Below are 26,140 nucleotides of genomic sequence, written 5' to 3' on the forward strand. Positions count from 1 at the left end.
TCTTCTAATCAACAGGCAGAGCCTGGATTTCTGGGTGGAGTGAGTCCATCATTAAAAAAAGAAGAAGAACACCCAGAAGCTGGGGCCTCAGGACAGCATGGAGGGGTGAGTAAACTGCTTTGGGAGTGAGAAGCGGGAACCCTGGCTCTGCTCGGTGCTGTGGAGAGTCCTAACTGCTGGGGTATTTGGAGGCTGGATGAATGAGGCTTTCTCAACTGGGTATTATGGCATTGTGGGTTTAACAACAAAAACCCTGGCCCCACCCTGCAGAGGCCAGCAGATCCCAGAGAGGACTGCAGGGGAGAGCCAGACTACAAAGCTGTTCCAGGAGAGAGAGAGAGAGAGAGAGAGAGAGAGAGAGAGAGAGAGAGAGAGAGAATATTCATCTGTCAGTGAGAGCCAAAACACCAGGCTAAGCCACACCCCGCCAGGCCTCTCAGAAGAGCCCCTCTCAGACCTTTAGAAATAGGTCTCTAAGGCTGAGAGATGCTCACTGTTGGGCCACCAAGAGGGCTCAGCAGGCAAAGGTGCTTGCTGCCCAAACCTTAGTACTTGAATTCTATCCCTGGAACCTACGTGGTAGAGGGAGAGAACCAACTCTCAAAAGTTATTCACTCAAATGCCTCTCCTCTCACCTCTTAAAATAAATGAATAAATGTAATAATTCTTTTTAAGGCTTGGTGTTGGCCTAGGGGTGTGGCTCAGAGGCAGAGCACGTGACTAGTATGCAAAAGAGCCTGGGTTCCAGCCCCTATTTTGCAAAAACTTAAATTGAAAGGTCACATAGCCAGGCAGGGAAAAAGTCAGCTGTGTAACTAGGAAGCTGTTAAAACAGAACTTCAAAAAAACGTCATCCTGGGTCCTTCCTCTCTACCAGAGATCTGATGACCAACTGAGTTCATCTCTCTTCAGTTTCCTTTTCTGCAAAATGGGGCTAGCAATACTACTACATCAGGGGATTCACCTGTAAAAACCAAAGTGCTGGGCTGGGGTCATGGCTCAGTCAGCACAGTGCCTGCATGCCAGGCACCAACCCCTGGGTGTGATCCCCAGACCACATACACTGGGCATAGTGACCCAAACCTGTAATCCAGGCCCTTGGGAGTTCAAGACTGTGGTGGTGGCACACGCCTTTAATCCCAGCACTTGGGAGGCAGAGGCAGGCAGATTTCTGAGTTCGAGGCCAGCCTGGTCTACAGAGTTAGTTCCAGGACAGCCAGGGCTACACAGAGAAACCCTGTCTCGAAAAAAACAAAACAAAACAAACAAACAAAAAAGAACGTTCAAGACCAATCTGACCTGCATAAGAGCCTGTCTCAAAAAATACATAAACAAATATTAGCCACCATCATCATCAATGATAAGGTATCTAACATATAGTAATGCAGAATAAATAAAATGAGAGGTCCCCTGGTCTCCAGGGGAGAGATGCTGCAGATAACTGGCAGCCTTCACTAGTGAATAAGGAGTCCTAACCACAGACCACCAAATCTAATTCTTAGATACACAAGTGGGGAAACTGAGGCTCCGAATAGCAAGACTAATTAAAACTCAAAAGTAAGGTCCATCCCCGGAACCTGGGTCTCCTAAGCTCTTGACACTCATGACAAACTCACCCAATCTCTAGAGGGAGGTTTACAGTGTAACATCTCTGGATTCAGGCATGTGCCTTTCCTCCCAGTACTGGAAGGTAGGAGCTGGGGCACTTTGCAGCACAGTGTGGGGAGGGTCAGCCTGGCCTCTGAGTAAACAGTGCAGCCCCTTACTTGGAGTTCCCAGGAAATGTGCTCTCCCATAAATGGCAGCAGTCACCGGGAGACCCACCTTGGCCCCCTGGGTCCTGGCTTCTTTGGCAGCTGTGAACATCAGCCAATCAGACCCAGGCATTGACCTGACAGAAGCAAGCTACCGTGGCTGCTTTGCCTTCTCCTGGACTCTGTCTTTTCTACAGACTTGGGGCTTGGAGCACTGGCCTGGTCTTACTGTCCACCTTTGCTGCCCCACTCCTGCCCTTTAACCTAACTTCTCTAACTTTGTGAGACCCCAGAGCAGGGAGGCAGGGCTCAAAGCAAGACTGAGTGGCCCTGGAGCCATGTCCTTCCTCTTGGTCCCTCTACCTCCCAGGAGCTCCACTGCTGTGTCCTGGGTCCTGTCTTCATCATTCATTAGGCTGGGCACGAGGCTGACCGCCACAGGCCTCCCTGCTGAGATGTCAGGTGAAGGCCAAGGAACAAAACTGCAGCGGTAGCCACAGTTGAGCAAGTGCCTGTCATTCCCACCGCAAAGGGAGGTCAGCCCAGCCCCTCTGCTCTGCAGTCTGCTCTGTGCAGACTGTGCAGGGGCACCTGCCCCGCCGGAAGTAAGAGACTTTGCTGGAAATCTGTCTTTAATCTTGGCTTCCTGTTTTCTGCCCTCGGGGACGCCCAGAGTGGCTGAGTCTCAGCTACTTCACACTAGCTTCTCTAAACTATCATCTCTGAACACACAGGCTGGGGGAGGGGGAGAGGCTAAGAGAAGGAGCAGAGGCCCTTCCCTGCCAGGGAACCATGGGAACAGACTCCAGGCAAAAGTGCTAGAGCTCTGGACCCCCCACCCGGCGGCTCTGCATGCAGCTGGGCCATCTGGTCCCTTTACCCAAATGCTGCCAGAAGCCTTAATCTCCATCCATCGACCTGCCCTTCCCTTCCCCTCACCCAAGCCCTCGCTAGCCTTCCTCTTTTCTCCACTGTCCTGGAGCTAGCCCCACCACCAAAGAATGAGTGGCCCAGCCTGAACACACAAATCTTAAATGCTGACTTGATATATCATATATTAGAGGCAACTCAGACTTGGCTCGACCAAAGTTGTGTTCTGTTCTTCCGTGTTTTCTCATCTCTGTCTTTGCCCCCGGCCCTTACTTGCGGAGTCCTCTCTCAGGAGAACCTGAGAGACACCAGAGGATCATGAGGCTTGCCATTTACATGCTCCCCTCAGGGAAAGCTGACCCCAGACACTGTCTACTCTTCTGCGGACCCATTGCTTCTGGAGGACCCACGGCCTCCTCACCGTGTGGACCACACTAGGCTTCTCTGCCAGGCTTTGGGTTGTTTGGTTTTCAGATAGGGTCTCATGGAACCTAAACTGGTCACAAAGTTTCTACACAGTCAACAATGAGTTTCAATGTCTTGTCCTTCTGCCTGAACATCCCAATTCTGGGGTGCCAGGTACAGATCACTGTGCCCATTTCATGCTGTCTGAAGATGGGACACAGGGCTTTATGACTGCCAAGCACCACTCTACCAACTAAGCTATATCCTGCACCCCCCTCTACTGGACTTTCAAAAAGAGTGTGTGTGTATGTGTTGTATGTGTATGTGGGTGATGTATATGTATGTATGTGTATGTGTTGTATGTGTGTGTGTTGTATGTGTATGTATGTATGTGTGTGTATGTGTGTGTGTTATATGTGTATGTGTGTGTTGTATGTGTGTGTTGTATGTGTATGTATGTGTGTGTATGTGTGTGTGAATGTTGTGTGTGTTGTATGTATGCATGTATGTGTGTGTATGTATGTGTAAGTGTGTATGTATGTGTGTATGTGTCTGTGTATGTATGTGGGTGATGTATATGTATGTATGTGTCTGTGTATGTATGTGTGTGTGTTGTATGTGTATGTATGTATGTGTGTGTATGTGTGTGTATGTATGTGTGTGTGTTGTATGTGTATGTATGTATGTGTGTGTATGTGTGTGTATGTATGTATGTGTATGTATGTGTGTGTATGTGTGTGTGTGTGTGTATAAGGGTTCACCCATGCTGTCTGTGTGTGTCTGTGGAGGTCAGAGGAATCTGTTCTCTCCTTCTGTCATGGGATCAAGGATTCAAATCTGTGTTTTTGGACTTTGGAAGTAAGTGCTTTTTACGTGCCGAGCTATCTCATCGAGTGTCTAACCTTTGCTCTTCCTAATGTCAGGCCCCTGCTTGAAGTTGTTCAATGGCTCCAGATTACTCATGCAGTGTAACCGAAAACCAGAATTTGTCGCTGGTCCCTGTTTTCAATCCCTCCCTCTTCCCCCTCACGGCCTTCTAGCTCACCATCCTGGCCTTCTGACTGTTCTTGAGCCACTGAGTACCTCAGTGGGCCAGAGCCCTTGACCAGCCTGCCCCTCCCTTCACATTACTCTCCCCTTCCTACAAGCCCCTGAGGTTAGCCCCACCACCCAAGGACCAGAAGCCCAGCCTGGGAGTGTAAGCCTCAAATGCTGTCCCAGCATATTCATATATTACAGGCAACTCAGGTTCACCTCAGCCAAAGTTGCATTTCCCTCCCTCCCACCCACCCCCAGGCAGGGATCCTCTGTCAAAGTTTCATTCTTGATTGGCCCTTTCTGGAGTCCAGAAGCTGACTTTTTGTTTTTGTTCACTGGGTATTCATAGCCTTCATAAACTGTGGCTGATCAGACTGGTTTTGTCTGATCTGTTTTGGACAAGAACCTTGGTGTTCTCCTCCATCCCTTGCGGCATCTCTGACATGCAGGTCTCATCGAGGTTCCATTTTTTTTTTTTTTTTTTTTGAGAAGAAATGAGTTCATAAATGATGAACTTGGGTGTTAGCTGGTACTTAAACTATCCAATTCAGACTTTAATTCCCAATGCCCGGCTCTCTCTCTCTCTCTCTCTCTCTCTCTCTCTCTCTCTCTCTCAATCTCACTTTGCTGAGAAGAGGTGGAGCCAGAATTCAAATACAGGTTTATTTGATTCCAAAGTTCACATTCTGGGCCCCAGAACACTAAGGGGGGCAGTGTTTGTGGGTGACAGAAGATGTATTGGTGGTAAAACTGGAACAAAAAGTTAGATATTTACTCAGGTATTCCACCCCCAAGTCCCCACAGCCTCCCTACCACCTAGCCCCCTTTTATCAGACAGAGTGGAGGAGATGTCAGATTCTCCCTCCCAGAAGGCTTTGCAGGCTGCTAAAAGCCCCTTCCTTCAGGCTGAGCGGCAGTGGCAGCAGCCCTCAACTGGGGCCATGTTATCATTCCATCTTGACCTCAAAGGAAAGAAAGTGAAGCCTGATACACACACACACACACACACACACACACACACACACACGCCATCACTCCAGGCCTGTTATCTTGCTGAATCTGCACCGTCTCTCATGAAAGAGACATGCTCTCAGCCTGATCTCACAGAAGAGGAAACAGTTCAGAGACCTTAAGTAACTAGTTCAAAGCCACACAGCTCTTGAGAGAGATTTAACTTTGAGATTCGATCCCCAAATATCTCGGGGTGGGTTTTTTACCCCCTCTATGTCACATCTAACTCTGAGATCTACTAGATGCCTCCAGCAAAGGTATCCCTAAAGAACTGGTTCCTTGTAAGCAAACTGGCACTAGGCATGCTGGGTCAGAGGACCAAGCTGTCTTCTGGGGCTGGGGTGTGTGTGTGTGTGAGCATATCCAGTTCCTGCTCCTGACATTTTAAGTTATTTGCAATCTGCAACCTTGTCTCTTGCAGAACCCTTTGCTGTCCCCTTCTGCCCCTCAGTTACTACTTTACACTCCAGTCTTTGCCAGAAGCATCTCTTCCCAACTGAAGATCCCCCTCCGATTCCCTCATCCCCATCCCCTGCCTCTAAACTAGTAGCTTCTATCAGCCCTGGTCCTTAGAAAGTGCTCCTACACCTAGCACCTCCAATGGACATTCTGTTTTCTCTCCCGCCACTGCACTTCTATTCTGCGCCCCTCTCATGCCTGAGCACTGCTTGCTCCCGTAGCTAAGAGCACAGGGATGGCCCCGACTCCTCATTAACAATGGTACATAATAACAGCCCGTGTTTAATTGAGGACTCGCCACGTGCCGCTGCACACCAAGCACTTAAAACCCATTAACTGACTTCCTCTCCACAAAACCTTACAAAGGTGGTGGTATTACTTTTGCTTGTTCTATCAAACCACAGTGCAGTAGGAGAGACAGAGATTAGGTAACTTGTCCAACGTCACAGTCACACAGCCAGCGACAACTTCCTTACTGCTTCTAAGCTGAAAAGAAAGTCCAGGAGAGTTCCAAGAGGTTCTTTGGCCCCTGTAGCTTAGAGGACCACATCTCTTACTGCTTTCCCCTACACACAGCGTGAGTGAGTCAAGTCTCCCTGCTCCCTGCTGTGTTCCCAGCTCTAGGAAATCAACCCATGTTCCCTTCTTTCCTGTTTCCTGTGGACCTTGTACATTTTTTTTTTCATTTTTTAAACCAATTTGTTCTTTGTGACAATCTTTTTGTGCCAACCCCTAATGAGAACTTGACAGAAAAAAGAGGTTTTTAAGACAAGGACTCCAGGCTGGGCGGTGGTGATACACATCCTTAATCCTAGTACTTGGGAGGAAGAAGCAGGCGGATATCTATGAGTTCAAGGCCAGCCTGGTCTACAGAGCAAGGTCCACCCTGGTTTATAGAGCGAGTTCCAGAGCTACATAGTGAGAGCTTGTCTCATAAGAACAAAAGAAAACAAACAAACGAAAAAAAACCAAAAAGCCCAAAAAATTACAAAGAGAAGAGGAGGAGGAGGAGGAGGAGGAGGAGGAGGAGGAGGAGGGAGGAGGAGGAGGAGGAGGAGGAGGAGGAGGAGGAGGAGGAGAAGGTGGTGGTGGTAGACTACAGAGCAGGAGCCGTGTAAATGCATGCTTACTGTCACAGAAGAGTCTAGGACTAGCCTCCACTCTAGCAAGGAAGCTTCGCCTAGAGAAGGCTGAGAGGTTGGCTCTAGCATGCTGGTGGCCCTCTGAAAGGACCTTCGGGAGCCTTCGCGAAGGCCAGCAAGTGGGGGCAGGGCGTAGGCGCGGACACACCCCCCGCATTTCCTCCAAGGTCCAGCAGAGGGCGCCGACCCACGCCCCGCTGCGCGCCGGGCAGGCCCCCTCGCGCAGGCGCGCCGCAGCGGGCGGAGGATCCGGGCCGCGCTTCCTCTCACCAGGCCTGCGAGCTTCCTCCCATCGGAGCCCGGGCGAGCCGAGGCTGGCCGCCGCCGCCGAACCTGCTGCCTTCCTTGCGCTCCCGCGCCACCCCGCGCCCTGCCCCGGGGGGGTCCCACCGGGGTAGGGTCCGAGCGGGGCCAACCCCGGCCGCACCGCCGTCGGGGCCGTCCCCGGGCCAGCCGTCCCTTCCGCCTGGCCAGCTTCTGGCCGCCCAGCCTCCGGGGTGTGGGGCTCAGGGAAGCCCCGCGGGCCGCGATCGAACGCCCGGGGCGGCCCCCGGCGGCCGGCGCGACGTCCCCAAACCGAAGCTCCGTGGCCGCGTTCGGAAGCGGAACTCTGCCGGGGCCGCGCCGGCTACATTGTTTCCTCCCCCTGGACTCCCTCCCGCCCCCTTCCCCCGCCTTTCTTCCCTCCCCGGCTGGGGCTGCGCGGCAGTCCCACTGCCTCTCTGGCCGTCCTTCCTCCCTCTCTTTTCGCATCCATACACCGCTTTGTACCGCACCCCTTTGGGACCCCTGCGCCCCTCCCCTCCCCCTTGGCCGCATGGACTGTCCTGCAGGCCACTGATGCCGCCCGCGGTGAGGAGGCCTGGACCGCAGTGCCCCCAGAGAGGTGAGTGCTGGGCAGTTCCGAAGGAGGTGGGTGTCCTAATGCCCCCTAGAAGGGAGGAGGTCGCTCGTCCCGCCTCTATAGCCACCGCCGCCGCGCCCACACCCATCCCCCCTCCCCCACCTCCTAAACGGGTTCGAAATCTCCCGGGAATCACTGTCAGAACACTACTGGGAAGGAGCCACGAGGGAGGTACATCCCAGCACCACAAGAGACTTGGCTTAGGTCAGCTGAGTCCTACCTTCCCACCCCCCAACTCCCGTGTGGAGCACAGAGTGGAAGTGGCTGGACCCTGGAGGAAGAGAGGCAGTATATGAGCCAGACTCCCGGGAGTTTGCCCTTTCTGGTTCAGGGCTTCCCTGAAGGTACCCTGGCTTGCTTGGTTCTGAACTCTAATTCAGTTCTCCTGGCTCCAAGCAGCCCAGAGCCATGCCACCTCCTTTTATCCCTGATAGAAGTCCGGGTCCTTGAACTAAGCCTGTCACCCTTGGCCTGCCAGAGAACCAGGCTTAAAGCAAGGGACCTCTGACCCTTGGGTGGAGAGAAACTGGGCAGGGCTTCCAGTCTGCGTAGAGGTGACACTGGGCATTAGTACTATACACCCCGCCAGCATCCTCACGGGTCCATTTTCCCAGGCTTCTCAGACCCAGACCAGTTATTTGGAAGGGGTGTGTCCAGCCACTGGATCTTTGGAGCTTAAGTAGGAGATTTTTTTTTTTTTTTTTAAATCATTTTGTACAGCAGGGAACTGAGGCCCAAGGGCCAGGTCATATTCCAGGCCCCTGGTGGAGGGAGGCTAGCTGTCTTTTTCATCCCACTTCTGCAATGGTGGAGGGGAACCAGACCCACTCTGTACCTACCAGGGACACTGCCAGTCTCCAGCCTGACCCAAGAGGGACCTTGTGGGGTGATCGAGCACGTGTTCCCCTGCAGAGGGCTAGAGAAGAGGGAAAGGGCTTCCGGCCTTAGTGCTGTCTTCTTAGGGGCTGAGACATATGTATTGCTTATAAGTCTTCTCCTTGGTGTCCGGGACTGGGTCCTACTGGTGCGGGCCATCTGTGTGGTGTGGTGTGCAGAAACCTGGTTCTGGGCAGCTTTGAAGCAGCCTGGTAGTAGTTAGTCCTGACCCTGCCTTCCCCACATTTCCCAGGCAGCTCAGTGAGAACCTGAATATGGGAGACAGCCTTGGCCTGAAAGTGTGTGGTGTGTGGTGGGGGTGGGTACAGGGGGGATGTGGACACGTGGGGCTTGTTTCTGTCTTCTTGTACCCTGGATGCCGTGGTGTCTCCATAATGGCCACCACAGGATCAGGCCAGAGGCAGTAAGGTTGGTAGTGCAGCAGGCAGGATCTTCCAGATCCCTTCAGGGTACTGAGCTTTGCCTAGGCCTCCTTGGAGCCACTGGCTGTCCTGCTCAGGGCCAAGATGCACTGGGGTTGGGGGTTGGGGGTGTATACTCATATCGCCTAATACCGGACCTGAACTTCTGTCCAGCCTCAGGGGTTGTGGCTTGGCCTGACATGGCTGGGTGCTTCTCACCAACTTAGCTGCAAGGGTGTGGCCAGAGTTCAGAGGCCTTTTAGGCTAGCACATGTTAGAAGCTGTGAGTTTTATTTGGTGAACTAATTTTCCCCTATCAGAAGGGGGGTAGTCTTTCTATGTTGGGATGAGAGCAAGAAAAAGACTAGGAAAGCAGATGCCTTCCCGACTGCCGGCTCTTCAGAGGCCAGTCCACGTGGAGTAGTCCACAGCAAGTGCTGGTAAAGGGGCAGATTCCAGCTTCCTTCATGCTAGTCCAGGTGGGGATGGGAGCCAGAGACCCATAGTGTGACTCAGTAATGCTTCTGGATGCCCTTGGAATGGTAAGACCACCCAGCTCCATCTTTTGAAGAATTTCAAAGCCTTGCCGTGTAGCCATCAGAGAACAGAGATGTTGAGTCTGAGGAAGAAGGTAGAGAGATACCCTCTCATGTCTGAGAGAGTGTCCCAGATGGGAATGGATTCTCCATAGCAGAAAAGTCCTGAGTATCTGGGCCAGAGCTGAAGGGCAGGTAGGACCTAGGAACGTTGGTCTGGATTCACATGAAAACTCTGTGTGCTGATTTTATTCTTTAGGAAGCAGTGAGGGTCACGTGAGCTGATGGGCATCTGTAATCCTAGCACGGGAGGCCAGGGCAGGAGGATTCCAAGTTCAAGGCCAGCATGGGCTCCAGACTGAGATTCCATCTTTAAAAAAGAAGAAACCAAACCCCAGAAATTTTAGAAAACAAAACAAGAGTACGCAGTAGTTGCCAGGCAGGGACTGTCAGCATGTTGGAGCCCTGGTTTTCTGATTTCCTTCCTTTGCTGCTGGTAGCTTTTAAATGTGTGTGCCTGACTCTCTTTCCACTTACTACTGTGTCCCTGGGCATTTCTTGAGCTACCTGTCATGGTAACTGCCTCTACAAAGCTTCTGGGTATTTCCAGGAGCTCTGCTGCTACTTCGTCACCAAATCCTTTCCCGAGTGTGCCGTGCTCCCATCTGTCAGTGTTGTGGGCTGTTACTATACACCCTGCAAGCAGCTAGTAGAGAGAAGGCAGTTTAGCAGGCGCAACTGTATCACTGTTCCTTGAGTATAGTTGGCAGGGATGGTGATCCTTATGCCTCAGAGGACACTGAACTAACTAACCTAAGAGACCGGAGAGAGCATGGGACCATGGCTGGGTGTGGCTGCCTCGGAATGGGAGAAAGATCCCCGAGCCATGGGCCCCAGAATGACCAACCTCTCACCCATCCTTGGTAAGGTGTCCCAAGCCCTCTGAAAACCTCTGGCCCTGTATTCTAGGCTGCATATCTGTCTCTGCTGTGCCCACTCCCTTTCCATCACCACGTGATAAGCTGCCTCAGGGCATGGGGCTGGCCTTGAGAAGATAGGCTGCCAGTTGCTGTCCAAGGCCTGACCCCACCCATTCCCCTTCACAGCCTTGGAGTTGAGAATAGCTACCTATGTTGCTTCCCAACACACACACACACACACACACACACACACACACGTTCTCACTACAGGGCCTTGAACCTGAGATCCTCCTGCTTTAGTCTCCAGAGCATCCAGGTTACAGGTGTGCATATACCACCATACCCAGAGTGAAGAGTACCCTTGCCTCCCAGATTCTGCATGGCTGTCCTAGGCTTCATGTTCCAGTGGGAAATAGAGGTTTCCTTAGGCCGAGCCAGAGTTAGTCAGGCCAGCCTTGGTTTTCTCCAGTGACCAGGGAAGGGAAAGATTAGATTCTGGAGCCTTGCATCTGATAGTTAGAACCTAGGCTCATGAGTTAGTGTCCTTCTTTGCAGATCTAACCTGGAGGTATCTCTCTGTGGCGTGGACAGTGGGAAGAGAACAATCTCTGTTTGGCACACCCTGGGTCCAGAAGACTAATTCTAATTGACTAGTGTGGCCCAGAACTAACCTAGGTGAGGAGCACTGATGTGACCCTCTCGGCCTTGTAGCTTGGGGCCCTGTCTGACATTCTTTGACACATTCATATTCATTCTCATATTCTCTCTCATTCTCATTCATATTCTCTCTCTCTCTCTCTCTCTCTCTCTCTCTCTCTCTCTCTCTCTCTCTCTTTCTCTCTCTCTCTGGTACCGGTGGCATGAAAGTAAGGCATTACTACTACCCGCCTGTCCCATAGCTTCAGTGGGATGAGGTCACAGGGTTGGGTCTTAACCAAAATGCTGGCCTTTGGGTGTTTCTCGGTTTCCCCTGCCCTTGGTTAGGGACAGGATGGGTGGAGGATCAGGCTGCTCCCTAAAACCAGCAGGGAGCACTGCCTCCCTCCTCCCTTCTGGGTCCCTTCATCCAAGGGCTTGAAATAGAATCCGCTAAGTAATGATTAAAGTCAAATTCAGGCCTAAAAATAAAGAGCTGGAGAAGGGAGAGCCTGTGTGCTCCCTGCACAGCTTAGGGAACTGGGAACAGGAGAGACTGGGTTTGGGTGGCTGAGCCTAATCCCCATGGTCATCCCCATCGTCAGAAGTGCTCTGAGAATTGGGGGGTGCTCTCTTATTGGGCATGGTGCACCCTGCAGCACCCATTGGTTGTAGAGTGCACGAATGGGAAACTGAGGCTCATTGAGTGAACTTGAATTGGCTTGCCCTGGACTAGCCTGGAGCTCCCCTGAGTGGAGGCCCCAGGGCCAGAGGCCCCGCACAGCTCCGCCTACCCTGTTTTTGCCTGCTCTTCTTCCTGGTTCTGTGAGAAGGACAGCTTCTTCCAGCACACTAGTGCACACCCTCCGACCGCAGCTTCCCTCCGCCTCTCTTCCGTGGTCTGCAGACGAGCAGAAGAAAGCTGCTGGGTGCTCCCCGGCTGCCCTGGGTTCTGCACGGTTGGAAGGCTTGTGGGCGGGTGAAACCTGGGTGTCATCCGACCCGTACATCCTGGCTGCTGCTCTTCAGCCCAGCCCAGCCTGGCACCTGGTCCTCACCCAGCCTCGGGGCGTTGCAGCCTGTAATGTGCATACTACAGGGAAAAGGACAGGAGGATGAGCTCCACTGCTGGCCAGAGAGGAGGCTGGCCTCAGGGAAGTCTGGCAGGGCAAGCCTATGGTTCCCCTTCTACAAAACTGCTAGGGTCTGCCTGGGCTAGACAGCCTGGAGGGCTTCTTGGAGGGAGAGTAGAGCTTGTGAAAAGTATTTGAAGAGACAAGAGAGTCAGAGGTCCTTGTCCAGGGATTGTGTCCTCTTGGAGGCTGCTGCCCTCTCTGAGTTAGTTCTTCTGTGAGGCTCTGCATGATGTCCTGATCTGTCTGTGCAAAGGCAGGATGTGCAGACGGCCGGGAGAGCACAGGTGTACCTCAGCTTGCTGGAGCAAGAGGGCCATGGTGTGAGTAGTTAGTTGTGTCTAACATTCCTGGTCTGTCCTTTCAGATATCATATGATCCTGCCAAGGAAAACTTGGGGAAAGTCTGCTGACCCAGGTTCCAACATAACTAAGTTTAAGTCCCTGTTCTAGCACTTGGAAGCTGGTGGTACCCTAGGCAAGTTTGTTTCCTCTGTGTCTCCAGGCATCTGCCAGGACTTGTGGTGGGAGGGGAGACATCAGTAGCCGATGCAGAGCCTCGAACCATGTTAGAGCAGCAGGCTGTTGGCTACCTGCCTTCATTTTCTGTTGCTCCTGCTAGTGTGGGGGTATCCCCTTCCCCTAGGTCTTTGTCCCTGGCGCTGTCTCCGTAGGTTAGCATTCTGAACTGTGTACTCTGTCGTACCTGTTCAATTGGTTCCTTGTTTGCCTTTGTTTTTCTGAGGCAGGGTCTCACTTTGTAGACCATGCTTCCTTCAGATCACAGAGATTCACCAGTCTCTGTCTCAACTGCTGGAGACCAGAAATCTGCCACCCAGAGTTCTAGAGTTCTAGACCATTCTCTTATGCCCTGGGCCTGGGTCTTCCCCTCTTGTAACTTGGCTAGGAGACTTTTGGGGGACGGATTGTGCAACAAAGCCACTGCATGACTCTATAGGGTTGTTAGAGGTTAGTGAGGAAGTTGCATGTAAATCCAGGCAAAAGAAAATGCAAAGACCTGGTCCTTATTCTAAGAGTTGGGGGGCAGGGGCCTGGGGTAGGACCTTGGGGAGACCTAGAGGCCCTAAGGCCCAGAGCATGTAAGTAATTAGGCTCCTGAGTGGTAATTAGAAACCTTTCTGGGCCAGGAGTGGCAGCCTCAAGCCACAGTGTACCCTGGGGAGGAGGCTCCCCCCCCCAACCCCCCCAGCCTCCTCTTAACTCACCCCACTGCTCCTAAACTTCCAGACAGGATATCCGGTCTCGCTGAGCCCCAGTGAGTTGCCATAATTTGGTTCTTTAACATTTTTCAGTCATTAAACTCAGCCCTCCTCTTCTGTCAGAGTGCCGATGGCTGAGGGAGCCTGAGGATGGGGAGGGGGCAGCAGCCCCAGAAGCCAAGTCAGGCGTCTTTCCAGCCCCTCTTGCCCAGAGCTCTGAGAGTTCCACGGGTCTGTGCTTTCAGACCTTCTGAGGTGTCTGTGCAGTGGGGGTGCTGAGAGCCTGTCTGAACTGCTGGGTTAGTGGGAACCCCCCAGCCCTTGTGCTCAGTGTGTGGTTGGGTGACAGTGCTATCAGCCTGAGAGCTCTCTGCAGGGCCAGGGGTGGAGCTGACTATAGCCACCAAACCAGCTCTGCTGCTGGCTGGCTGCCCTCCTCGGGTGCTCTACCCTGTGAGGGGGTGTGCCCGAGACTGTAACTTCACCTTTACCCCTGTCTGCCCTGGACCTGTAGGAAACTTCTTTTGGCAGCCTTGATCGACTCCCTGAGTAATTCTCTGTAAGGTAACCCTGACCTGTTGTAGGTGCCCCCTTTCCCTTCCTCCCTGCTTCCCGCTAGCTTTCCTGCAAGCCGCTGTCTTTCCTCAGTTGTTTTAAGGCCCTGGGGTAGACCAAGGCAGGGTAGGGAGTGTGCATGCTTGACCACTACGTTATCCCTGCAAACCTCAGCTTTTTGAGGCATGGAGACACCTGGCCAGTTGACCATTCTGCACTGAGAAAGACAGGAGCTTGGAGTGTATTTCATTGGAATCTTCAGAACCCCAACAGGCTGGTCACAGAGGAGAGGCTGAATCAGGTTCTTAGATCTCCACAATAAAAGTCTCGTGGACCTTCCTCCTCCTACCCAACCTGACCACCAGGCATGACGTGAGGTACAGAGAAACACCAGCACATAGTGAGAGCAGAAGACCTTCCTGTTGCCACAAGTGGTTTTGCCTCTGTGTGTGTGTGTGTGTGTGCGCGTGCGTGTGCGTGCGCATGCGTGCGTGTGTCCGCGTGTCCACAGACAGTGCAGCTGGGTCCTATAGCAGGACCAGAGTCTCTGTGGGCCATAGCGCCAGTCCCCCCAGGTCTCTGGTACACTTCCCTTTTCAGTGGGTATTTTTAGCTGCGTGTAAACAGTTTCTGAAAGCTCCCACGCCCCATTAAGCAGTGGAGTTTTGGTGAGGGGGCAGGGCTACAATCTTTTGACCTACCCTGGCCCTCTGCACGTGCTTGGTTCTGGGGGTCTGCAGCTGCCTCAGGCAAGAAAAGGGCAGACTGGGAGTGTCTGGGCTCCTACCCCCCGACACTTATGTCCCCTTCTGGACAGCCTGGGCTCCCAAGAAAGGCCTGCCTGAGGCTGTAGCCACTGACCTCAGTGCTTGGGCACAATGCCCAGTCTGTTCCCGGGACCCCAGCACAAGGGCTGCTGGGAGCAGAGTTTAGGGCAGGAAGTCAGACAGAAATGTTGGCCCTGCCACAATCCCAAGGCCCTGCCACAATCCCAAGCCCCTGTCCTCCAGTCTTGTGGGGGTGGGTAGCAGCTGCTGACCCTCTGGGGTTAAATATAGTCCTATTGGTTACAGGATCTAATATGTTGTAGACATGCTTTTCCCTCCCTCCCTCTCTTCCTTCCTTTCTTCCTTCCTTTTTGTCATTCATTCATTCATTCATTCAGTACTTATTACTGAGCAGCAGCTCTCAGCCCAGCCTATGCTGGCGATGCAGACATGAGTCAGACTAGTTCCCCTCTTCCACCTACACAAAGCTCTCTTTCTACCTCAGCCACAGGCCACTGCTAGCGAGGTCCTCCTCTGGAGCCCTGGGATAGGAAAGACCCTGGAGGCAGGGCCAGCCAGCACAGCTAGAGAACCAAGGAAGGTTTCCTGGTGGAAGTGGCTTTCAAATACGGGCCCGCGTAATCAAAGATTTTAAACCACACAATTTATACCCGGGTGTGGTGGTGCTTGCCTGTAACCCTGTCCTGGAGACTGAGGATCTCAGAATTTGAAATCAATCTAGATGATATACCTGTATCAAAAATCCAAAAACAGCCAGGCAGTGGTGGCACATGCCTTTAATCCCAGCACTCAGGAGGCAGAGGCTGGAGGATTTCAGTAAGTTGAAGACCAGCCTGATTTAGAATATAATGAGTTCTAGGATAACCAGGACTATGTAGAGATATTCTCTCTCAAAACAAAACAAAAAACCAACTATAGCAGCCACAAAATAAAACAAAACCCCACCCACAACTTGTAGTACACTTTAGGTCACCTGTATCTGCATCTGCCTTTTTTTGGTTTTGAGTATTTCAAAAATCACTGAAAAGTGGAAATACTACTACTGCTACTATTAGGTTGTCAGGCTTGGCCACGAGTGCCATTGTATTGCCAGGGGGCTCAGAAGCCAGGGCCTCATGTGCTTCACAGTTTGCTTTACTGACCTGTTATCTGTACATGGCTGCATACAGGGCTTGCTGGTCTGCTAGTCACAGGCATCAGATCTCTTACTCTGGAGAGTTTGGTCTTTCAGTTTGGGGTGTGTGTGTGTGTACACACAAGTGTGTACATGTGCACTTGTATGTGAATATGCCTGTGTGCACATGCGTGTAAAAGCCAGAGGGGAAACCTCAGGTGTCATTCCTCAGGAACTGTTCACCTTGTTCTTGGGATGGGGTCTCTCACCGCAGTCTGGGACTCGACAGGTAGGTGAGGCAGGTGAGCTAACAAGTTCTAGAATCCCTGCTCCTGCCTTCTCCTGCCTTCCAGCGCTGGGTGACAGGCGCATGCCACTGACACTCAGATTCATTTGGGTGCTTGGAACCAAACTTGGGTCTTCACAGCCGACATTTTAACCACTCTTCTGGTCTTTGGTTGGTTGGTTTCATTTTGGTTTTCGAAAACAGGGTTTCTCATAGCCCTGGCAGTCCCAGAACTCTCTCTGTAGACCAGGCTGGCCTTGAACTCAGAGATCCACCTGTCTCTGCCTCCCAGGTGCTGGGCTTAAAGGTTGTTTTGGTTTTTTAAGATAAGGGTTCACTGTGTAGTCCAGTATGGCTTCAAATGTGTACCCTCTCCCCATCTCTTGCCACCACAAAGAGGGATAGCCTATTATATTTTGCTTTTTGCTTGTGTACAACAGTAGCTGTCACCTAGGCTGTACCCTAGGCTGCATAAAAATTCCTTGGATGAAGGGAGCGGGCAAGTAAGTAGGCGGAGTGCAGGTGTCTGAGAATAGGTGTGAGAAAGGGGGCAGACACAGTGCTTGAATCCAGCAAATATTGCGAGCTCCCAGACTTCCCAGAGGTCATAGGGCCGGGATGCAGCCTTGCTCCTAGAACAGCGGTCCTGCCCTGCCTTCCTAGAGCACCTTGGTCATTCATGTGACCCCACAAAGGACCTTCTTCTGTGCTTACTCACTGGCTAGTTGGAAGGTGGCTTTCAAGAACTATCCTTTTTAAGCCTCGCTGACTGTCGGCCTCAGACTTTGCTGGGGAGACCGTAGGCAAGGCAGCTTGCTCAGCCCTCCTGGCCTGGTGCCTCACGTAGATTGACAGGTTGGAGGATGTCTGGTAAGGCATTCGGTACAGCAGCCGTAGGAGCTGCTGGCTTCTCACCTAGCTGTTGTGTACCTGAAGAAACAGAGTCCCAGGAGGAGCTGCTATGGAGTCAAGGAGGCTCGATCCTCCTAGATCTGGTGGCTGAGCGACCTTCCCCTCTAGACAGCATCCCCCTGACCACTGCTGCCTTGTCCTATCCTCTCCCTGTGGCCTTACCCTCGTGGCTGCCCTGTCTGCCCCAGATAGACAGCAATCCCTGAGGGTATGTGAGGTATGGAAGGCAGAGGCCAGCAGGTAGGCAGGGAGTCCTGGCCAAGGAGCTCAGGAGTCTGACTGAAGCAGGATGTGACATCTCACTGGAGCTGTGACCTCAAAGCAGGGTCTCAGTACTCTGGGCTTTACTTGGGGGCCTCATCTGTAAAATGGGGTTGGTAATAATAGCCCCTCTGTTTCTCAGAGTCATTAGGATTGGACAGCCATGAAGTGCCAAGGATAAGGCCTGACACTGAGTAAGTACTCAGAAAACAGGGCCTGTGATTATCGTTATTATTATCATCCAGGCAGCAGGGAGGTGGCACGGCAGCTGCAGGCCAGGAAGGAGTGTTTGCAAACTGACAGCTGGAAGGGTGACTAACTGTGCCCAGCCTCCGCTCCCTCCTGTGGTGGCAACAGTGAGTTCTGAATTTGGGGAGGGAGGAGGAGGTGTGGAGAACTGGTGAGCTAATAGAATCTCCACAGAAGGACCCTGAGGTTGGGGCTCAGCCAACTGCAGTGGGACCCTAGCTCAGGCTTTGTGACCTTGGGCAACCTCTTGGACCTTGGTTTCCACTTGTATGAAACAGGGTAGGAAGGCTCACGGCTCTTGGATAGCATCCGCGGGGCCCAGGATGTGGTTTTCATGCTCATGCTGGCTCCATCATGGAAATACTGGGTGTGAGGGGTGGGCCCTATTACACTCTCCCTGGGCTTCAGTGTAGACAACAGCCTCGGTAGCTTTGCTTGCTTCTGGGTGCAGGGTCTGTTCTGAAGGGGAAAGGAAGCAGCCAGCGCTTCCAACCCTGGAGTCTCATTCCATTCCCTCCACAGTCTCCTTGCAGGGGTTCACTGTGCTCCATTTCAGGGTGAGGGGATATGAGGCCCAAAGGGTTTGCTCAGTCTCTCCAAGTTGGCATGATGATAAAAGCCAGGTTCAAGGCCCAGGTCTGATTAGAAACAGGAATCTTGCTTGGGAGTTACTTTCCTCTGCACCCTCTACCCTTGCTTCTGCTGGACTCTGAGAGTATGTGTCCCCCAAAGAAGTTCCCAGACTTAACCACCCTCAGGGTGCAACCATAGCTCTTTACAGTAGCATGAGAAGCTCCTTGTTGCCCTACAGTGTTCATGCCAGGGCCACTGGAACCCTCCTCAGACAGCAGACAGACGAGGGTGCTTGGGACAGGCTCAGCGGGTCACTGAGTTCCAAATGAGTCACTGGTCTGCCTTGCTTTATCAGCTTCTACCCAAGCCAGTTCTTTTCCCTTCTCTCCTTCCTTCCTTCCTTCCTTCCTTCCTTCCTTCCTTCCTTCCTTCCTCCCTCCCTCCCTCCCTTCCTCCCTCCCTCCCTCCCTCCCTTCCTTCTTTCCTTCTGTTTATGTGCGTTGGTGTTTTGTGTGCATGTGTCTGTATGAGGGCGTCAGATCCCCTGGAAGTGCAGTTACAGACAGTTTGAGCTCCCATGCGGGTGCTGGAAAGTGAGCACAGGTCCTGAGGAAGAGCAGCTACTGCTCTTAACCATCTCAGCTGATACACTTAAGTTTCTCTAGGTCACCTTTTCTGGCCATCTTTTTTAAAAACAAGGTTTTAACCACATAGCTTAGGCTGGCCTCCAACTAGCCATCTCTCTGCCCCACCCCCCACCCCACCCTCTGCCTTTCTAACAAATATTTTTTTATATCAAATTTGATTTGCTTGATTGCTCATGGATTTAAAACAGATCTACACCTTGTACTAGAGTTTGAACCCAGAGTCTTGAGCTTTCTAGGCAACTACTGTCCACTGAGATTGATCCCTAGCTCCTGCCCTCTACCTTTTGAAGTCTGAAGGGCGCAGCTCCCATGCTTCCTGCATGTATGTGTGTGTGCATACATATGTGCGTGCACATACTCATATACACGTAACAGAACTTATACCGAAAGTCCTCTTCCAGTGGTAGTATACATAGCCATAAGTGTAAAGGCTAGACCTCACCTGTCCCGGTGGTAGTGTACATATCCATAATGCAAAGGCTAGACCTCACCTGTCCCGTCTCAGGTGGGTCTGCCATCTAACTGTGTGATCACAGAAGGGCCTTGGCTCTGTTTTCTCACCAGAAAGGGAACAGAAGCCCCAGCACCTCTCTTTCTGAGGCCCGGGGCTGTATTTGAACCAACAGTGATGACAGCATGTTTGTTCAGAAATCCTTATTGCTCTTGGGGAATGTTTTGGGGGAGTCGCCTTTATTCCAGTGCATGGACAGCTCTCAGGGTACAGCCAGCAAGTTGCTATGGAACAAACCCTCTCCTTACAAGGGAGCTCAGAGAGTCCCCATAAGCAACACCTGAAGTCCCCTCACATTCTGTCCTGTCCTTCCCCCGATTTCATCCTTGCAAGCTTGGATTGGTTTAACCAGATTTTGAGCTTGATACAAAGAGAGTCCCAATGCTTCTGCTTCCCTGGGCCTGGCTCCTCGGTTAAGAATCCAAGGCCCAAGGCCGATGAGTGGCTGAGTGCGTCGTTGTGTCCCTGCTGAATGGCACTCCCTTCTGTGACTTCTCCACTTGGCGACATCATTTTCAGCACTTGAGCAGTTCCTGGTCTGACCGGTACTATAATGCACACCGCAGGAGAACACCTGCCCCTCTCCTGGTAGACATGGGTTGTTTTATATTGGGTGTGTACTGAGAAGGAAGCACAGACATTTGTCTGTACAGAGGCCTCTGGACAAGCTTTCCTGGGCCATATTGCACCTGCCTAATTTCAGAGTTTCCCTGCACTCCTTTCCTTCCCTGCCAATCTTCCAGGCCTCATTGGTCCTCTTGGTCATTTTGTGGGACCTGTAAGGCCCCCAGAGACAGGATTGATAGCCACCTCCCTGGGACTCTTTAATTAAAGTCTGTGTGTTTCTGCCTAAGGCTGGCTAGAACAGCTGTGGACCACATGTCAGAAGCCTTGGCACCAAGGCTTGCACTTCTTTAAGGAAGAAGTTGATGATTACACTCAGGGTGGGGGTCACGTCTTCTCAGTCTTCTTCAGCTTGACTCTTCTCCCACAGCTCTCATGGTACCAAGTAACAGATCGGCCTTCCTGTAGCCCGGGGACGCCAGATCTCAGAAGATGTCGGCAATACAGGTATCATGGTACTACGGTGGGGACAGATAAAGCAGTCTCATGTTCTGCCCTCCCTGGGCTGGACAGAGTAGGTACTTAGAGCAGCCTGTTCCAACCCATGCCCAGCCCTCTATCCCAGTCAAGACTTTGTGTGAAGTAACACTAATTCCAGTGTGCTCTGTTGGGCACAGGGCCCCAGAGAGGGCTACAGAGACATCTGAGCTGGAAGGGCCTGAGAATTCTCCGGAGAAGGGTATCTCCCCTAGGTTCATGGAAGTCAGCTAAGATGCTTTGGTATCCAGGGCATTCGGGCAGGTTGGTAGAAACGGCCCTAGGCTGCACCCACACACCTGTCCCTTATCCTGTAGGCCGCCTGGCCATCCGGTACAGAATGTATTGCCAAGTACAACTTCCATGGCACTGCTGAGCAAGACCTTCCCTTCTGCAAAGGCGATGTGCTCACCATTGTGGCTGTCACCAAGGTAGGTACTTGGGGACCTACGATGCCTGTCCCATTCGCTCACCTCCAGGGGTTTCTTCTGGATTCGGCTCCTCTACAGAGGGAGGCAAGCCTCAGAGTGTGTCTGTGATGTGCTCTCTCCAGGACCCCAACTGGTACAAAGCCAAAAACAAAGTGGGCCGTGAGGGCATCATCCCAGCCAACTATGTCCAGAAGCGCGAGGGTGTGAAGGCAGGCACCAAGCTCAGTCTTATGCCGTGAGTACCAAGAGGACGGCGGCTCAGTCTCCTGCTTGGGGGAAAGAGAGGAAATGGTTGAGGTCCTCCTGGAAAGGCATCAGAGCAAAATAGCCCTGAGCAAGAGGCTGTGTAGGTGAGGGCCTTCTAGGAATGGGACCAGAGGATGGACCTCACAGACAGGGAACAAGGACCCAGCAGAAGGAAAAAGGGGTACAGGAAGAAGATGACACGCTCATGCTTGGCTGGTTGGCAGTTCTGGGAAGGTGCATGCGGGAGGCTCCCGCGTCAGTGCCCTTGTGACCCCCAGCCTTGCCACCCACAGCTGGTTCCATGGCAAGATCACACGGGAGCAGGCCGAGCGGCTTCTCTACCCACCAGAGACAGGCCTGTTCCTGGTGCGGGAAAGCACCAACTACCCCGGGGACTACACGCTGTGCGTGAGCTGTGAAGGCAAGGTGGAGCACTACCGAATCATGTACCATGCGAGCAAGCTGAGCATCGACGAGGAGGTGTACTTTGAGAACCTCATGCAGTTGGTGGAGGTGAGTGGGGTGCACGCCTGCCTGGGGGTGACCTCACACACTCACTGCCTGAGGACATTTAGTACAAACCCAGACCCAGCTCATCCAGCAGTGACCTGGACATATTGACAGCTTCTTTGAGTCTTTGGTTCCTCACTGTGTGGAGCACCAGCTGCGTGAAGAGTTTAGTTCTGTCCCCAAGGTGCCCTAAAGGCCCACAGATAGGGTGAGATCCGCATTTTAGAGCCAAGGACACAAAGGTGCGGTTCACTGACGTCCCCTCATCTGTGCATTGGAGGTGCCTGTCTGATCAAGAACTCACTTCCTCTGGCATCAGAACCTCATGACTGGACTGTACATTGCCCTCAGGGTTCTTGGGGCATGTGGTCCTGATGCTTCCAACACCAGCCCCACCAGCTCTGGCCAGGCCATATCTGGCATCAAACACCTATAGGTTCCCTCCGAGCTCACTCTCACCTCTGGCTTACCTGGCCTTGAGTATACCTGCTAGAGGCTGGTACAGGGAGCAGGGCAGGTTTTGCTTTCTACCTTGAGATATTGGTGAGGCCCAAAGCAGTAGCGACAACTGGGAGTCCGGTAGCTGACTGTGGATGGGGTGATGCAGGAAATGGACCAGCGTTCCCACCCTTCTTTAAATGAGGAACCCTCCACACAAAGCAGCAAGAGGCTGTGTGGACTGGCCTCTGCTGCCCTCTGGTGGTCAGATCTGAGCAGTGCATGAGTCAATGAGAAATGGGGCCCAAGTGGGTCTGGTTCTGAGGGCGTGCCCCACCTCTGCAGCACTACACCACAGATGCGGATGGACTCTGCACTCGCCTCATCAAACCAAAGGTCATGGAGGGCACAGTGGCGGCTCAGGATGAATTCTACCGCAGTGAGTGCACACTACACCTAACCTCCCACTTGCCCACTTCCCCTCACCTGGGCCCTCTGCCCTACCCTAGAGGCTTGGAAACCCCAGACACCCACACCTCAAACAGTTTAGTCTGTGCCTCAGATTAGCTGTTCACATCACTGACACACCGCCTCCCTCCCGGTCCCTGTCCCCAGGTGGCTGGGCACTGAACATGAAGGAACTGAAGCTGCTACAGACGATAGGAAAGGGGGAGTTTGGAGGTGAATTGACGGAGCCCTGGGGGTGGGGTGAGGTGGGGGAAGCCCTGGGAGTCCAGGAAACAGCCCCTACTTCTCCTACAGATGTGATGCTGGGGCATTACCGAGGCAACAAAGTTGCAGTCAAGTGCATTAAGAACGATGCTACTGCCCAGGCCTTCCTGGCTGAAGCCTCTGTCATGACGTGAGTTGGTCTCAACATAAGGGCAGGCTGCCTGGGTGGAGCGTGTGCGTGGGGGGTGGGCAGGCTGAACTCTTGACCGCCCTGTCCTGCCACAGGCAACTTCGGCACAGCAACCTAGTGCAGCTACTGGGTGTGATTGTGGAGGAGAAGGGTGGGCTCTACATTGTCACAGAGTACATGGCCAAGGTAGGTGCACCTCAGCCTCACCCTGTCCCCCCACAGCCCCTCCACTCTGCCCCTGCTGAGCCTTGAAGTTGCCAGGCCTGGCCAGTCATTTATTGGCCAACTTTAAACAAGTCATACTGCTTCTTCAGACCTCAGTTTTCTCACCCATAAGCCTCCCAAAGATTGTGGGGTTGAATGCTATGAACACCGTATCACAGGTGTTCTGTCACCTCCCACTCCCTTCTGTCCTACCCGCAGGGGAGTTTGGTGGACTATCTTCGATCCCGTGGTCGTTCGGTGCTAGGCGGAGACTGTCTCCTCAAATTCTCACTGTGAGTGGTGTAACCTGGGTGGGGGTAAGAACTTGAAGGAGCCCCTGCCTTGCTCTGGGAGCCCTGGTCTCAGGGACATATGGCTGTCTTGCCCTCAGAGACGTCTGCGAAGCCATGGAGTACCTGGAGGGTAACAATTTTGTGCATCGGGACTTGGCTGCCCGGAATGTGCTGGTGTCTGAGGACAACGTGGCCAAAGTCAGTGACTTTGGCCTCACTAAGGAAGCTTCCAGCACTCAGGACACAGGCAAACTGCCAGTCAAGTGGACAGCTCCTGAGGCCTTGAGAGAGAAGGTGAGCAGGGGTCCTGGGGTCACCCCCTCTTCCGAGCTTCCTAGGATGCAATGCTGATTCTCTTATCCATGTGGCAGAAATTTTCCACCAAGTCTGATGTGTGGAGTTTCGGAATCCTTCTCTGGGAAATCTATTCCTTCGGGCGAGTGCCTTACCCAAGAATTGTGAGTATAAGCCAGTGTGGTTGAAGCCGGGGGTGGGGCAGCAAGAGTAGCATCCCACGGGAACTCTCTGTGGCTAGAACCTGCATCTCTGGTCTGTCCTGAGTAGCTTCCAGGCCATTCCCTGACTTCTTAGAGAGGGATTTCTGGGTAGGGCTTCCTTGTGCTATAAGACGCTAAGCTCACTCACACACTACCTGCCCACAGCCCCTGAAGGACGTCGTCCCTCGGGTGGAGAAGGGCTATAAGATGGACGCCCCGGACGGCTGCCCGCCCGCAGTCTACGAGGTCATGAAGAACTGCTGGCACCTGGATGCCGCCACACGGCCCACCTTCCTGCAGCTTCGAGAGCAGCTTGAGCACATCAAAACCCACGAGCTGCACCTGTGACCTCTGCCTCCACCTAGGCCATGGCCTGCAGGGACAGGGCCTAGATCACAGATCTGGGGCCCTGCTGCTTGCTGGGCCTGAACTTGAACTAAGCCCCAGTGGGCTGGTAGGCCTCTTGCCTCTGACCTGCCTGTCCCTTCCGGCCCCCCAGGGACCCCACCTAGGCCTGGCATCTTCTCTCATGGACCCACCTGTAGGGCTTGGGGTACCCACTGAAGGGGCTGAGGAGAGGAGGCCAGGGCGGGAGGACTGCCGCCGTTGGCCTTCTCTCGGCCCTGCCACTCGCCTTCTTAGAGTTTTATTCCTTTCCTTTTTTGAGATTTTTTTCCGTGTGTTTATTTTTTATTATTTTTCAACATAAGGAGAAAGAAAGTACCCAGCAAATGGGCATTTTACAAGAAGTACGAATCTTATTTTTCCTTTCCTGCCCCTGGGGGTGGGGAGGAATCAGCCTCTCTCTAGGGACCCATCACCCCAGCCCGTCCCCCATCCCGTGTTCCATGTCCAGTGTTGCCTCGGTCGCCTGTGTTTGCGCTTGACCATGTTGCGCTGTTTGCATGTGCCCAAGGCAGGCGTCTGTCGGGGGCTTGGATTTCATGTGCTGTGGCCGCTCACCCACACCGCCTTGTGAGATGGAATTGTAATAAACCACTCCATGAGGACACCGCCACCCAGCCTCGGCGCTTCCTCCGCCGAGCCTGCCTGTGTGCCCAGTCGTCTTCCCATGCCATCTTGTCCATCCCCCTGTCTCTGTGAGTGGGGCTGAGAGGGAAGCATGGCCAGGAGATGTAGCCGCCTCTTTGTGTCAGCTGCACGAGCCAGTGTCCTGTGTCTGCCCGCGGGGAAGTGCTCACCGCTGTCCGTTTCTGCCAGCTGCTACCTGAGCCTGAGCTCCTGGGCTGCCTCGGGCTCTGGGACCAGTCCTTGGGATGCTGCTGGGGACTCTGGCTGCTTCTTCTGCATTTTGTCCAGGCCTGAAGCCCAAAGAAATGAAGTCCTGGCCTGGCCAGATGGGATGTGGCTCTGGGGTGAGAGCCCAGATAAACATGCCTCAGACTGACCTCGAGAGTGATGGGAAAGGGAGCCTCTGGTGCTTCTCATGTCTCATCTTAACACGTGACAGCTTTGATCTTCCCCACCCCTACTGTGTGCCAAGCCCTACTGTGTGCCAAGCCCTGTGCCTTCTTGGACTTTGCATGGGTGTGGCACCTTCGTCTCTCCCAGCTGGGATACACAGATGGAGAATGAGGACCAGTCATGGGCTTTTCTCCCCTCAGGTTGTTCAAGGCCTGCAGAGCCCAGTGCATAGGAGAGACTTGATTCATTGAGATGAGTAGGGAGGCTCCCCTTGTCCCTTCGTGCTCTGGCTTGAAGCTTGTCTTCTATCTATCTCCACAGGCCCACTGGGCTCCAGCCCCTCCCAGTGCCTCCCCACAGAGCCGCCCTCTGCACACACTACTGTCTCATTTATATGAGTCATTTGGCTGCAAATGGTCACATACCTGCTGTGTAGCCTGTGCTGGATGATCCAGGCAGGGAGCAGAGCAGACTGGAATCCATGGTTAAGAGGACAGTTACACACAGTGAACTTGGGTTGTGAGGAACGCCTCACATTGTCTGTAGATCAAGAAGCAGCATTTGGGCTGAGTTCAGGATGGGTGCAAACGCAGGTGGGGCTAGAACCCCCCCACCCCTGGGACAGGAGAAGCTTGTCAAAGAGCTCTGAGGAAATGGGTGAAGACGATTGTTTACCAATGGATAATGCTGAAAACCATGAGATGGGGCTGGGGAGGGAAGGCTGTATCCTGCATGTGGTGTTTAGCAAGCCAGGAACTGTTGGAATCCAGGAACACATTTGAGGCAGCAGAGACATGCCAGGTCATAGAACTTTAAAGTGGTCCCCCTGGGTCCTGGCAGGCAAGTGTGAGGCAAAGAGTAAGGATGATCATGGGGGGAGACGGACTCTAGGGAGACCTAAGAGGCTGCATC

General features: G+C 53.0%; 1 protein-coding gene and 1 long non-coding RNA gene across 4 annotated transcripts; one reads left to right on the forward strand and one right to left on the reverse strand.

The window, feature by feature from the left end:
* Window positions 1–6,875: 6,875 nt before the first annotated feature.
* On the forward strand, window positions 6,876–24,821 carry Csk (C-terminal Src kinase). Of its 3 annotated transcripts, XM_076925605.1 has the most exons (14): window positions 6,876–7,565; window positions 17,384–17,435; window positions 20,216–20,292; window positions 20,640–20,753; window positions 20,876–20,988; window positions 21,293–21,512; window positions 22,293–22,386; window positions 22,563–22,628; window positions 22,710–22,809; window positions 22,905–22,995; window positions 23,233–23,306; window positions 23,405–23,600; window positions 23,678–23,764; window positions 23,969–24,821. In XM_076925605.1, exons 3-14 carry the CDS (start codon window positions 20,278–20,280, stop codon window positions 24,149–24,151), a joined length of 1,353 nt encoding a protein of 450 aa, XP_076781720.1. In that variant the 5' UTR covers window positions 6,876–7,565; window positions 17,384–17,435; window positions 20,216–20,277; the 3' UTR covers window positions 24,152–24,821. The 3 variants fall into 3 exon arrangements, with proteins under 3 accessions (XP_076781720.1, XP_076781719.1, XP_076781721.1); XM_076925604.1 differs by lacking the exon at window positions 17,384–17,435 and having other exon boundaries at window positions 6,877–7,565; XM_076925606.1 differs by lacking the exons at window positions 6,876–7,565; window positions 17,384–17,435 and adding an exon at window positions 10,969–11,012.
* LOC143439353 (uncharacterized) lies at window positions 9,212–13,650 on the reverse strand. Its single transcript, XR_013107629.1, has 3 exons — window positions 13,332–13,650; window positions 11,768–12,066; window positions 9,212–9,787 (listed from the first exon to the last, which is right to left on the reverse strand). It is a non-coding gene; the product is annotated as an uncharacterized LOC143439353 (long non-coding RNA).
* Window positions 24,822–26,140: the final 1,319 nt, after the last annotated feature.

The sequence above is a fragment of the Arvicanthis niloticus genome, chromosome 26, assembly GCF_011762505.2.
Source record: "Arvicanthis niloticus isolate mArvNil1 chromosome 26, mArvNil1.pat.X, whole genome shotgun sequence".
Lineage (NCBI taxonomy): Eukaryota > Metazoa > Chordata > Mammalia > Rodentia > Muridae > Arvicanthis > Arvicanthis niloticus.

What these genes read in the sequence shown, in the direction of transcription:
- Csk (XM_076925605.1), top strand. An exon ending in TCAGGATGAATTCTACCGCA is followed by an intron (nt 22,387 to 22,562) that starts GTGAGTGCACAC and finishes CCCTGTCCCCAG; the next exon opens with GTGGCTGGGCACTGAACATG. An exon ending in TCACAGAGTACATGGCCAAG is followed by an intron (nt 22,996 to 23,232) that starts GTAGGTGCACCT and finishes TCCTACCCGCAG; the next exon opens with GGGAGTTTGGTGGACTATCT.